Source organism: Festucalex cinctus, chromosome 3, assembly GCF_051991245.1.
Source record: "Festucalex cinctus isolate MCC-2025b chromosome 3, RoL_Fcin_1.0, whole genome shotgun sequence".
In the NCBI taxonomy this organism is placed as follows: Eukaryota; Metazoa; Chordata; class Actinopteri; order Syngnathiformes; family Syngnathidae; genus Festucalex; species Festucalex cinctus.
In genome coordinates this window covers 30,933,107-30,947,111 of record NC_135413.1, presented here as the reverse complement: position 1 = coordinate 30,947,111, position 14,005 = coordinate 30,933,107, and the positions used below count along the sequence as shown (strand labels likewise).

The following is a 14,005-nucleotide window of genomic DNA, read 5'->3' as shown; positions in this document are numbered from 1 at the left end:
TTCACTTCCCAGCAAAACACAACCACGTTTGGTTCTGAAATGGGATGTAAACCCGAGAAACACAAAAAAAAATGTTCACACACTATTTCAAATGAAACGAGGTCTCGTCATAGTGTGCCAACATCGCAGCTTTTTGAGACGCATCGTCGCGTGACTTTGGCTGTCCGGAAGGTCAAGCAAAAGTGTGCGCAGCTAGCGTGAGCAGGTGTGTCTATTTTGGTTTCTGACATGTGTCTGGTTGTGAAACGCTGGAATGTGAGGGCAAACGTTCACATGCCGACAGTTTGCCATGAGTGGACATAGCAGCTGCATGGCCGCTCGGTTCCCGAGTGAAAGAAAGCGCCGTCATCCATGAATAACCACGTTAGCCAACGCATTCCTGGACTGGGCACACTCCCCCCCCCCCCCCCCCCACTTCTTTATTGTCTTTAACACCTGACAAAAGGTTCACAAATGGCGGTAATAATAAGTGTGTTATTCAATGAATAATCTTGTATCGTGTTAAACACAAGTGCGCTTCACTATTTGTTAAGTCAGAATTTTTAATACAGCTCTTGTTTTGGATCCGAAAAGTGGAAAACTTGACTCAGGTAGAAGCATGAAACATTTGCTAATGTTGAAACATGAAATGACAAACCAATAAATACATATTAAATAGGACTTATGTAGAATCATGAAAGGGACTCTGATAGAAATAACTCAATTAGTAGCATGCAACATGAATCAAGTAGAAACACGAGTTATAGAAACATGACTCAAGTAAAATTTCTTTGTGCTAACTATGAACTACTAGAAGGAAAGTGAACGAGTTCCTCCAAACTTGGCACCTGCAAGTAGAAAAAAAGAGAGAATATAGTTGAAAAAAACAAAACAAAACAAAAAACAATCCACGAAAACGTGATATAGTCGGGAACACGATACAGTGAAGGTGACGTTTGGCGTTACCGGCTTGCCCGTCCCGACGCTGAGGTCCTTGATCTTGTAGAACTTCACTTGTCCACTGGAGTCTCCGACCAGGATGCAATCGGAGCCCGTGGTGAACAGCACGGACGTCAAGTTGATGCCCCGTGGGGCGGGCTCCACGATGACCGGGTCAAGCCTGAGAAGAGATTTCATCAGTAACAGTTGTAACATCCTGAACAGAGCTGGCAAATCCAGGTCCAGAAAGAAAAAACTTTCCACAGTTTATCTTTAGCTAGCAAGCTTCCTTGCTAGCTTCATTGGTCACTGATCTGAATATATGACTGGATAGCCGATAGGCCAAGACTTTTTGAGGTCGCGAGGCCGCCATATTGCTCCTCCCAAGAAACATTTCTCGGCACACGATCCTATACGTTTAGAGCAGGGGTGTCCAAACTACGGCCCGGGGGCCATTTGCGGCCCGCCGTCTATTTTTCAGTGGCCCGCGACATATGCTAAAAATGGCATTTGACTCAATTCAAATAAAATAAACACAACAAAAATGTTTGGAGATGGTCAAAGTAAGAAGGGAGGGTGTCAAAAACACAGGAGCTATTAAAGGTTATTTGAGTTAACTCAAACTAATGAAAAAAATAAAATTAAAAAAAACAATATTGTTACCGAAATAAAATAAAAACAAAAATGCTTTTTAAAAAACTAAAACTAACTGAAACTACATTTTATGTTCACAAAACTAACTAAAACTAACTATAATTATAGCAAACATGACCTTGTTTTAGTCTTTGGTAATTCATTTAATGCATGAGCCTTTGGGGATGATTTGAAATGTGATTTTTCGTAGATTTATTTTGATTTGAACCGGAAAAATGACGTTTGAAAGTATGTCACACAGAAGTGACGTCATCTAGCAGCAGCCAATAGAAAAGCACCTTCAGATGACATCGCTAGCTAGCTAGCCTTAAACCCTTGAGCTAGCTAGCTAGATAGCTCAAGGGGGCTAAAGCCAAACTGTGGCAGGATTTTTAACTTTCTCGACCTGGATTTGCCACCTCTGATTCTGAATGTTCATACACGTGTAAAAAGGAGTTGTAAAATAAAACGAAAATAAAGTCAAATTACTCGCTCACTTCATGGTAGAGGTAATAGCAAAGCGATACTATCACCTTGTGATGCTTCATAGGTATTGCTTCAATAATAAGTGATGTCGCGAATAAGAAGTTCATTAATGTTAGTATAGTGGATTTAAAAAAAAAAAAAAAAAAAGTTTTTTTAAAATATTGGTATCTAAAAAATGTTTTTCCTTCCTAGATTAAAATATACAGAAGTCGAAACTTGACTCAAGCAGACCTCAAAACTGCGTCATCGAGACTCACAAGGATGCGTTCAGGTCCCAGATCTCCAGCTGCTCGCTTTTGATGGCGGCGAACACCGAGGGCCAGAGCGGGGACCACCTGATGGACAGCACGGGGCTCTGGATGGTGGTGAAGCCCATGGCCGGCGTCAGGCAGTCCTCCCTCCACAGCTGGATGGTCCAGTCGGCGGAGCCGCTCAGGAACACGTTGGGGCTGAACGGGGACCATTGCACGTGGTTGACGGGGCACTGCGCAGGCGGGCAGAAAGGACGTGAGGCGTCACGGAAAAAAAAAAAAAAACATTGGCGGCGACGTAGTGATGATGCGTTCGCCTGACTTACAAGGTGTTTCTGGTAAAGGGCCAGGTAATGATGATTGTTGGACACGGAGCACTTGTGGATAACGCCCTCTGAAGTGCCGGCCAAGTAGATACTGTGATCCTAAAAGGCGGGACTAATCTCATCTAAAACTTGTAAACATAATAAAACACGATAAAAGTTGAACATACCGTGGGCTGAAAATCCAAGCAAAGGCCAGGCGTTGCAGTGGAAACCAGAATGCCCTCTCTTTTGGTTTTGTTGCCTTCAGCCTTCTTGATGCCGTCTTGGATTCTCCTCAGCTCCAGCATGCCTGATAATCAAAGAAAAAAAAAAAAAAATTTAGGGCTGGGTATCGAATCTAATTTCCTCGATCTATTCAATTTCGATTCAATTTTGATTTTTTTTCCCGCGATTCAATTTAATTCACTTCAATCATATATCGATAACTTATTGCACATCAATTCTTCTTAAATGTCAAGGACAATGATACAAACACCACAAATATTAAATTCCAAAGTCAAGTTTGCAGAGGTAGTAACTGGTCAAATGATTTAGTTTATTAACTCATTTTCTCCCAATAACATATAAATGCGTTCTATTTTAAATATTACTAGTGTCCCAAAGACGTATTTATACGTTCTTTGTTTATTTAATTTTATTTTTTATGCTAGAGTATACAAAAGGCTTTGATGCAGCCTCTGAACTGAAGAGAACAGTTGAAGCAATGGTAGTTATTACAAAAACGGCCAGGAGGTGGCAGCAGAGTATAAGAGATCAACCAGGGCCATGTTGCAACAAGCTGTTTTCTCCACATTTTTTTCACAGGTTTGTGAATAATGATGAAACTTAGCTATATTCTAATGCTAATTGCTGCAAAACGGAAACAGATAGAAATATTTTTTTTTTCTTGATGAAAGAAGAGACTCTAATCTTTCTTTTGGTAGGTTCCATATTTTTATAGCAATAGAACACAATATTCTGCGGGCCTTGCAATATCAGTCAAAATCCAGTGAAACAGCCGGGGGGTTGCTTCAGTGAAAATGACTGGGAGTGAAATGAGTTAATAAAAGTAACACATGTCAGACAAACATTGACATCAGCAAGGATGAGATGAAAATATTTTCATAATCTAATTCAATAATTGTATATAAATATAAATTAAAAAAGTATTCTGAATTGTCTTAAAGTCAAGTTTTTCCTAAATGTAAGAAAATGTTTTTAAACAGAAAATTTAAAGAAAACAGTAAGATCTAAAAAAATATATATATATATTGGACGTTAAAATTTCCATTTTCATAAGAATTTATGGGGAAAAAGGGGATAGATAAAATAATTTTCAGGCTTGAAAAGGAAAAATCTATTCGATATCAATTATTTGATTTTGTTTTAAACCCAACCCTAAAGGACATGTTCTTTATCCTCTGTGAAGAGATCTTCATTATACTGCCCCCTGATGGCCGAGTCACACACACCAGAAGGGACACAATGTGTGGATGGAACCATTTAATGGCTTTTCTATTCATTTCAGTGGGAAGAGATAACATGATATATGAGTGTTTTGAGTTACGAGCGTAGTCAGGATTTACACTCTTTACGTGGCCCTATTCATAGTGAGAAGTACAGTATTACGTTTAATACATCAAGTATTTTTTTTTTTAATAGATTTTATGCTTACATTCCCCGCCATTAACAACAATAACAGCGTGCTTCGAAAATGTGTTTTTGTGTTTCAATCATTTTAAAATGTTGAAGGGGTGAAAGTATTCACCCTACCTTAACTGATTTTCAACATTTGCGGGAATTCAGCATTCATTTGTCTCCTTACCTGCGCTATCTAGGCCATGGCTGCACAGGAGCCACTTGAGGACGCGTCCGTCCTCCGACACGGACACGACGGATTCAACCACGTCCTCCTCGGAAAGGGTCATCTCCTGCTGCACCCAGGTGATGTGCCACACGGGATGAACGTGCCTCTTTTTGCAGTCTCTTCACAAGAGCAAAGGAAGTTACATTTTTTTTTAACTCATTCACTGCCAATGACGACTATAGACGTCAAAAATCCAAGCAAACAGCCAGTGCCAATTTGGACAAGAAATTTGAATTTAGTTTTAGTTATTCATTGTTTTTCATTCATAGTTATTAATCATTGTTGTTATTAATAACAACGATGACAACAATTTCATTGCCTTGTGCTACCATCGTGCATAGAACGGATTCCTGTTACCCTACAACACGGGCGTTGACGTTCTTGTGGTCGGTCTTGGTCTTACTGAGACCACATACTGGGTCTCGGCCTCCAAAAGTCAATTTTAGTCGACTAAAATTGCTCTTTATTTTTGTTGACTAAAATTCGATTCAAACTAAAATACAATCAGGTGACTAGAGTTATGACTAAAGCTTTAATGAAATTTAGTCAGAAGACTATAACTAAAACTAAATTAAAATTTCTTTTTTTTGTTATTAAAATTTAAATTTTATGTATTTTATGTATTTTTTTTAATTTTTTTTTCCTAAATTAACTGGCTGTTTGCTTGGATTTTTGACGTCTATAGTTGTCATTGGCAGTGAATGAGTTAATTCACTATATGAATACAAAGGACGAAATGAACACCAATCACTGGTTAATAAACTGTAGTTACGTAAAAAATATGCTTTTAGAATACACAAATGAATCCAATCAGTCGATTCATCGATTGAATCATCAATACATCCATCGATTCTAAAAAAAAAAAAAAAAAATTAGATAGTGACAGCACTAGCGACAAGTTGCTCGCAGCCTCACAAGCTGCTGGTGAGGAACGTGCGGATTTCCTGATTGCGCACGCTGAAGATGGCGACCGTGCCGTCGTGCATCCCCACCGCCATCTTGTCGGGGTTGTTGGTGGAGAAATCCAGCGCCGTGATGCTGCTGTGACAGTGGTAGACACGCTCCGGCCACTGCACACAGCACAACGCATGGAAACATGACTCAAGCTGAAACATGGCTTAAGTAGAAAAAATATTCAAGTAGAATCAGGACTCTATAAACATGATGCAAGTGGAAAAAGGTTCAAGTAACTGTTGAAACAAGTCAAGTCATTATTTAGACTCATAGAAACACTATTCAAGACTCTTAAAAACGACTTAAGTAGAAACATGACTCGAGTCATACAAGACTCACATTGAAGAAACATGATTCAAATGGAAACATGGCACAAGAAATGACTCGGGTAGAAACATGACTAGAAACGTGGAAAAAAAAACTAAATGTCACACAAGTAGAAAAACAAATTTAAAAACAGGAAACATAACTCAAGTAGAAAAACAACTCTAGAAACATGAAGTAAGATTCAAGCAGAAGAAAGATTCGTTAGAAACATGACTCGAGTAATGCAAGACTCAAGTAGGAGAAACCTGACTCAAGTGGAAACGTGACATTAGAAATAGAAACGTGATTCTACAAATGTGACTCTAGAAGAAAACAACTCTTAAAACATAAACCATAACTCAAGTAAAAACAACTCTAGGAAAAAAAAAAAATCATGATTAAAGTACAAAGATGACTCTAGAAACAGACTTAACTCATTTGCTCCCAAAAACATATAAATACGTTCTATTTGACATGTTTTAAGTGTAGTGTCCCAAAGACATATTTATACGTTTTTTGTTTTTGTTTTTTTTTAATGCTAGAGCATACAGAAGGCTTTGATGCAGCCTCTCAACTGCAAAGAATGGTTGAATAAATAGTAATTATTACACAAACCGCCAGCAGGTGGCAGGAGAGTATAAGAGATCAACCAGGACCATGTTGAAAAAAAAGCTCAATTACTCACAATTCTAAATATATTTGTAAATAATAATGGAACTTAGCTATATTCTAATGCCAATTGCTGCAAAACAGAAACAGAAACTGATGAAAGAAGAGACTTTTATCTTTCTTTTGTTGTGTTCCGTGTTTTTATAGCAATAGAACACAATATTCTGTGGGCCTTGCAATATGAGTCAAAATCCAGTAAAACAGCCGGGAGTGAAGGGGATTGCTTCTTTGAAAATGACTGGGAGTGAATGAGTGAATTAAAACATAGTAGCAACGGGAAAGATGACTGAAGTAAAAGTGTAAAAAAGTAGAAACACAAATCAAGTACAAACGTGGCTCTAGAAGGATTAAACATTATTCATATAGAAACATCACTCTAGAAACTTAACTCACTCATAAACATGACACAAGAAACGTCCGGAAAAGAGAAACATAAAAGACGATCTAAGTAGAAATGTGACTCAATTAAAATATACGGTACTAGAAAATAAGCCCCATGTTGGCGCATAACTGATGTCGAAACATGATTCAGGAAGAAACATGACTCAGCACAGCATTATCGACGCAATATAAATCACATACGCTCAAGTTCTTTATGGACCAGCAGCAGATCAGGCCTTTTCTCCCAGGTCTGTAGTCGCCGTAGCCCACAGCCAGCAGATTCTGACAGTGAGAGAACAGCCAGAGTCAGCTGAAGACACTACAAAGATATTTCACGCTCATTCAATTTCAATTCAGTTCCAGATGTCTTTCCTACCGGGTTCTTCTTGTTCCAAGCCATGCAGGTGATGTTCCATCCTTTGGTGAGTTCGCAGCTGAAGGTCCAGAGAAGTTCCAGAGATGGCTTTGCCTCTTCCTCTTCCTTCTCCTCTTCCTCCTCCTTTTCCTCCTCCTCCTTCTCCTCCTCTTTCGCCTGCTCCTCCTCCTTTACTTCGGGAACCTCTTCCGCCTTCTCACCCACTTCCTCCTCCTCGCCCACTCCCTCCTCCTCATCCTCCTCCTTGGCGAGCGTCTCAGGGTCAGGCTCCGTTATGTAGACGGGTTCTGGAAACGCAGCTGGCTCGTCATTACACTCAAAACAAACGTCTCCAGTTGCCGGGCTGCCTGAAACCGCGCGCTACCTTTGATCTCGGGGAGGCTTCTGTAGGCGGCCAGATTGGGTTGAAAGATGTTGGCAACAAGGCAGCGCTCCATGATGAGCAAGTTGCGTTGGAACGACTCCGACTCGAAGATCATCTGAAGCTCTGGCTTGTCGCTTATGTCGCCCCCTTGCATCTTGAACGCAAACAGGGAGCTGCCGGTACTGGCTGGGCACGCATGAGACTAAGTCAACAAGAAGCCACTTTCCCTTGGTGTATATGTATTCACCTGTGCCTATCAACAGTGTGATATTGTCATCACTGTGTGTGCACTCTCAGGTATCTAGATGCCGAACGACAGCACTGACATCATGCAGAAACACGGCTAAAGAGGAATCATGATTCAAGTTGAAATGTGACTCAACCAGAAACATGAAACATGACTCAAGAAACATGACTCAAGTAGAGACATGACTTAAGCAGAAACATGCACAAACTAGGGGTGTGAATTGCCTCGTACCTGACGATTCGATTCGTATCACGATTCACAGGTCACGATTCGATTCGATACCGATTAATCCCGATACGAATTTATAAGTCGATTGTTGCGATTTTTTTTCATTCAAATTTAGAAAATACTAATCAGTAAGCTTGTAGAGTGTAAGATTTATATGAAAATGTATTATTTATTTATCTGAAATTTCAGTCTTATAGAGGTTGTAATCTGTTTCATGTTTGAACAGCATTAAAATAAAATATTAAGGCTTAATGTTCCGTTCATATAACATTCTTCCATGCTTAAGGTGTGAATCCTAAAAAAAAAATAAAAAAATAAAAATAAAATAAAAAATAAACTTAAAAAAAAAAAAAAAAAAAATCGATTTTGCCTATTATTGAATCGATTCGAGAATCGCGTGATGTAGTATCGCGATATATCGCCGAATCGATTTTTTTTAACACCCCTAGCACAAACAGTGATGATGATTTTTTTCCCCCCCTTCTTTTTACCGGTGCCAACTGTGCTGATACTGCTGAAGCTTCCCGTCCGCTTCGGACCTTCGCTCAGGTCCAGGGTGCGTTCCGCAGCGCTGGCCCTCTCAGCTTTCGGAGCTTCGTTTTGGAACGAGTCGAAAATTTCCCAGATGGTGGCGATGGTAGCTGCCAAAGAATTCCAACTTTGAATGAACCGGCCAGACATCCAGCTCTAGCGTCCGTCTTACTTTGGTCGTGCATAACAATCTTTTCACTCTGGACTTTTTTGTGTTTCGCCGCGCCGACGAATGTCTGCATGGCTCGCTCGACGTACTTGTCGTTGCCCAATCTGTTGTTGCACAGCTCGATATAGAGGATGTTACTCTCCCTAAAGACACACACATGACGAGACAAGCTGTGTTTTTTTGGGGGGAGGTTACTTAACTATAAATGATTAGTGGCAGAGTATGAACACTGCATCCCCATGAAAATGTGTTCAAATCTTGAAAAATGTATCAAAAAGGGTGGTCATTGCCACCCCTGGCCACCTCATAGCTACGGCCCTGTCCATATTCATGATACTCCTTCAAGAACAACACAACGTAAAGTAAAGTTACGTAGGCTAGGACTGCAAGTTATTTTCATATAATAATAAAAAAAAAAAAAAAAAAAAAAAAGTATTTACTGACTTAACGGCCTGAGCGTTTTCGGCCTCCTCGGACATACAAGTGCTGGGCAGATCCAGAAGAATGATGGTGTCCGTCTCAGTCAAGTAGATGTTCAACACGTCATCCAAAGGAATCTCGTCCAGTGTCTGTTGACTTCCAGCTTGTCTCGCGGAATCTGGGAAGGGAGCAAAGAACATCCGAATTTGGGCGCGTTTACCCAAATTGACGATACGGCGTCAAATTGCGAGGAAATAGCGACCGAGTGGCGGGCTGGTGTCCAACTTGATTAAGTGGTGTCCACTTTGAGAGACCAGTAAGACTCTGTTTGGTATGCTGGGCAGACTGCTGCTCCATCTACATGAACTGGAAAGCAAAAAATAAATATAATTAATGTGCCCGGAGGCACATCTGAAATAAAATGTTGCAAGTTTTTTTTTTTCTCAAATATTGACGTAATCATTTTTTTTAATTTAAGAAAATATGATTGCTTTTATTTACTTAGTAATATCGTATTTTTTCCACTAAATCAAATAATAATGTGGTAGTAGATTTGTATTTCCTCATACCATGTTTCGTTTGTTTTTTGTTTTTTTTCTGTTTTGTGGAATTACAGTATGTGATATTCTTTTATTTCCTCCAATAATATAAATATTAACATGGTAGATTTTTTTTCCCTCAAACAATGTGATGGTTAGTTGTATTTATTTATTACTCAAATAATTATGCGGTATAGATTTATACTTCCTCAAATAGTAAAATGATAGTACTTGTTTTATTCCTCAAATAATAATGGGATATTATTGTTTGTATTTCCATCCATCCATCCATCCATCCATCCATTTTCTTGACCGCTTATTCCTCACAAGGGTCCCAGGGGGTGCCGGCGCCTATCTCAGCTGGCTCGTGGGCAGTAGACGGGGACAACCTGGACTGGTTGCCAGTCAGTCGCAGGGCAGACAGAGACGAACAACCAACCACACTCACAAGCACACCTAGGGACAATTCGGAGCGCCCAATTAACCTGCCAAGCATGTTTTTGGAATGTGGGAGGAGACCGGAGTACCCGAAGAAGACCCATGCTGGCACGGGGAGAACATGCAAACTCCACCCAGGAAGGGCTTGCCTGGAATCGAACCTACGTTCTCAGTACTGGGAGGCGGATGTGCTAACCAGTCATCCACCTTGACGCCCTTATAGCTCCTATCTTCAAATAAAAATGTTATTGTACTTTTAATTTGCTAAAATTTCATGTAATCAAATAATGTAACAGATTTTTTTTCTTTGAATAATAATGAGATAGTACTTTTTAAGCGGGAGTGTATTTTCCTCTCAAATACTAAACATGATCATATATTTTTTCCCTCTGAATCCTAATTTGGTAGATTTTTATTTTTATTTGCAGTTTATGTATTGAATGTTCTTCAAAATGTCTTGCGATTATACTATACTCGAATTAGCAGGCCACTTGTTACCCGGAAGAGGGCACCATGGAGAAAGTAGATGATTTGGAAGTGTCCCATCTGGAGTAGTAATCCTCAAAAAAGTTTCTCTGTGGTTTGCCATGCGGGTCCTTGGGTTCGGGCTCATACAGGGGCCGAGGTGTGACATCGTTGCCATCGTCATCCAGCACCTGCAAAGAGAAAAAGACGCAAGGCACAAAATGAGTCGCAAGCTGAGGAGAAATGTGCTGCCGTGTGCATGGTTCTCATATGCATTGGGATAGGAATGTAATGCCTGACTCTCATTGTTTACTTAGAACCGTTCTCTAATTCTTTTTGATGGTAGGTTTATTTCCTTTAGAAAACAAATATGGTACCAGTAGTACAATTCATATGTTCAAATATTTTTGTTCCCTTACATAATATTGTGATTTAAAAAAAAAGTTGCACACCACTGCAAACACATTAATAAACACAAATTGTTAAATTTACATGATTAACTTTAGTAAAATTGATAATTATTATCTTTTTGAAACCTACTGGATCTCGATGGTGAATGTGTACCGTGTACCTATAATAATGAAGTTACCCGGATGGGTTTCCGTTGAGTGAAGTTTCTCCCCATTTTGCTCTCCGAAAGCATCCTCGAGCCCCTACGGCTGTGGAAACCCATGTAGCTCCCTGTATATCTCGAACTGTGGAGGGCTCGCTGCATCCCCGAAGTGGATCTTTTCATCGCCCGAGAGGAGCTAGAATACAAAAAGAAAGACGAAATAAGCAGAAACGGTCAGGCTGGTGTTAGCATTAGCCGCAAGTTTGTTTCATAGTTCAGCAGATGGTCGCCAGTCAAGACTACATACGCGGTTAGTGTCGAACTATTTCGCTTCATCTTTCGTTTTTGTTTTTACAACATAGACGTTCAACCTGGATTTAAAATGTCTCGTAAATTGACGCTGAGCGGTTTTTTTTTCCCTTCCGCGATTTTAAAACGCTTGTTACTCTTGTTGCCAGGACGACACGAGCAACAATGCGCATGCGTACTATGTGCAGTTAAATACGCCACGGTTTTTTTTCTTTTATTTGAATCTACGATGATTGTATACTAATTGTATGATAATAAAAAAAAAAAAGGAAAAATACATGTTAGAATAATTATTTTTTTTAAAGCAGGAAACAATGGAAGACAGATCAAACGGGTTAAAAAAAAAAAGTCCCAAGTTTTTTTTTAATCGAACATTTATTTGAGATAACACCTGGAGTGGAGTCTATTTTTTTCTACTCTATATAATTCCGTGTAATTATCCTCCATATATCCAATATTATCCTTTTATTTGGGGATGTGATATTTAGAAATCACAGACTTTTATTTTATCATTGTACTTTTAGTTATAGTTAGATAAACAGCAACACGCACAACTGAGACGTTTACAATATGACCTTTACAATAAAAGTAATACTAGTCAGAAAAAATTGTTTATCTTAAAATTTCCGCGCAATCTGCGCCAAGCGCTTCCGGGTTCATCACCATCTGCTGTCACGTGATCTGCGCATCACATCACAACCCCCCCACCCCCTCTTCCAACTATTATCCCCCTCCTCCCAGGGATTACACGGTGCCTGTACGCCTTCAAAGGGCCGCGGAACAGCCGCTGTACCCGCACCAAAAATCCCGGTCGCCTCGGCGGGAGGTCGAAGACACTGAAACGCCGCCACCATGTCCGCCAGCACGGCCTTCAACGACGAGAAAGGGGGCTCCTCCAGCGTCGGGGAGCCGGAATATGGCCACGACCCGGCGAGTGGCGGGATTTTCTCCTCGGACTATAAAAGGTACACCTGTGCTCGCCTCGGAGCCGAATGTCTTTTTGATGCACCGTTGTTGTATATTTTAGTGTTATTTCAATGTCAACATCTGGCCTGAATCAAGCTAGCTTCAATTGAATGCCCTCCAACCGCCTCCCGTTTGGCGTGATTTGTTTCGCTTCAATGTTGCTCCTGAGGTAATGTGACCTTATTGATGAGTCAAGCTAAAATAAATAAATAAATAAATAACAAAGTGAGAGAGAGAGAGAGAGAACGAGACAATAGCTTAAATTAGTGTAGTATTAAATGTACGTGTTAAATTTGTGAAATGAAACGTAATAAAAGTTCGTTTATAAGGTATCACCAGCAGGCCGCGACTCCATTTTATTCAGCACCATCCCTACTGGACAGCGCCCCCCTTTCCCCATAAACAGTCATACAGTGAATCCCCGTATGTTCGCTGTTTGACAACCGAGATCTTTGTTTTGTTTTGTAATTAGGGCTATCCTCAACTCAACTTTATTTGTAGAGCACTTTAAAATAAGCATTGCTGTATACCAAGTGGTCTGTGGTCTGCTGTATACAAAGGTCTGCACATGAAACAGAAATCGGTCATGCAGTAAAGAGTGAGATAAGTAAAATAAGAGCAAAACAAAACATTGTAAGTATACAAGTGAATAAAATTTACATCAATAAATTAATAACAAGAAGTAGGTAGGTGAATGAATGAATGAATGAATGAATGAATAAATACTATAAATAAACAAACATCAAATTCATAACACAAAATACAGCAGACACCACAAAGCACCAAAACAATGTTAAGTTTCATGGTGCACCAAAAGCCAAACAATACAGATGAGTTTCAAGACGGGTTTTGCCTAATATTTTGTGGAAGGTCATTCCAAATGGAGGGACCGGCAACTGCAAATGCTCGATCCCCTCTAAGCCTCTACTTTGTCCTCCAATTGTGTCTGGTCTGCTGACCTGAGGCACCGGACTGGTGAGCAGGGGTGCAAGAGCTCAGCGAGGTAAGGTGGGGCAAGACCATTTGCAGAGTTAAAAACAAATAAAATAATTTTAAAATGGACTCTTATTTTCACGGGCAGCCAGTGAAGAGAGGCCAGGATAGGCGGTTATGTGCTCCCTCTTTCGGGCACCAGTTAGAAGACGAGCAGCAGCGTTTTTGGACAAGCTGGATACGCTTGAGGGAGGACTGGCTGATTCCAAAGTAAAGTGCATTACAGTAATCCAGCCAAGATGTAACAAAATTTTACAGTGATGCCACCCACTTCAGGACACAGGTTGACGTGTTGTTTGGTTCCAATGAGCCTTATATATACATTTGATAGCAAACATAAAAAAAAAAAAAAAAAGTGAATTATTTTACGGCGTTTGGTTGCAACAATACAGCTGGGGAGGACAAAAGTCTTATTTTGTCGTTTACCAGCACCAATTTGGGATCAGGGCATGAAAACAGAACATTTATCAAGGACAAGATGGAGATTATGGAGTAGAGTTAGCATGTTTTTCCTCATGCTTGCGTGAGCTTTTCCCTTCCATTGCTCCCAATTAAAAAAACATGCATGCTATGTTCATTGATGGTTCTATATTTGCTATAGGTGGGAGTGTGAGTGCAAATGGTTGTTTGTATTTAT

At 40.0% G+C, this 14,005-nt stretch overlaps 2 protein-coding genes across 10 annotated transcripts in view; one reads left to right on the top strand and one right to left on the bottom strand.

The window, feature by feature from the left end:
* Positions 1-522: 522 nt before the first annotated feature.
* dnai4 (dynein axonemal intermediate chain 4) lies at positions 523-11,560 on the bottom strand. Of its 2 annotated transcripts, XM_077517555.1 has the most exons (17): positions 11,408-11,560; positions 11,137-11,296; positions 10,581-10,738; positions 9,368-9,471; positions 9,130-9,283; positions 8,689-8,828; positions 8,477-8,626; positions 7,511-7,696; positions 7,147-7,433; positions 6,972-7,052; positions 5,376-5,530; positions 4,419-4,579; positions 2,782-2,903; positions 2,615-2,713; positions 2,295-2,521; positions 946-1,099; positions 523-827 (listed from the first exon to the last, which is right to left on the bottom strand). In XM_077517555.1, the coding sequence occupies exons 1-17, from the start codon at positions 11,434-11,436 to the stop codon at positions 780-782; spliced, it is 2,415 nt and encodes an 804-aa protein (XP_077373681.1). In that variant the 5' UTR covers positions 11,437-11,560; the 3' UTR covers positions 523-779. The 2 variants fall into 2 exon arrangements, with proteins under 2 accessions (XP_077373681.1, XP_077373683.1); XM_077517557.1 differs by lacking the exon at positions 11,408-11,560 and having other exon boundaries at positions 11,119-11,265.
* Positions 11,561-12,125: 565 nt separating this feature from the next.
* The window catches only part of ap3b2 (adaptor related protein complex 3 subunit beta 2), a 43,993-nt gene continuing 42,113 nt past the window's right edge, over positions 12,126-14,005 (top strand). For all 8 annotated transcript variants that reach the window (XM_077517552.1, XM_077517548.1, XM_077517553.1 and 5 more), the window contains exon 1: positions 12,126-12,374. In XM_077517552.1, the coding sequence (XP_077373678.1) occupies positions 12,262-12,374 (113 nt within the window). In that variant the 5' untranslated portion in view covers positions 12,126-12,261. The remainder of the gene's footprint in view (positions 12,375-14,005) is intronic.

Coding starts and splice junctions, on each gene's coding strand:
- dnai4 (XM_077517555.1), bottom strand. CDS start 11,436: ATGAAGCGAAATAGTTCGACACTAACCGC. Junction 2,522..2,614: donor CCCTTTACCAGAAACACCTT/GTAAGTCAGGCG, acceptor CCGCCTGCGCAG/TGCCCCGTCAACCACGTGCA. Junction 828..945: donor GCGTCGGGACGGGCAAGCCG/GTAACGCCAAAC, acceptor TTCTACTTGCAG/GTGCCAAGTTTGGAGGAACT.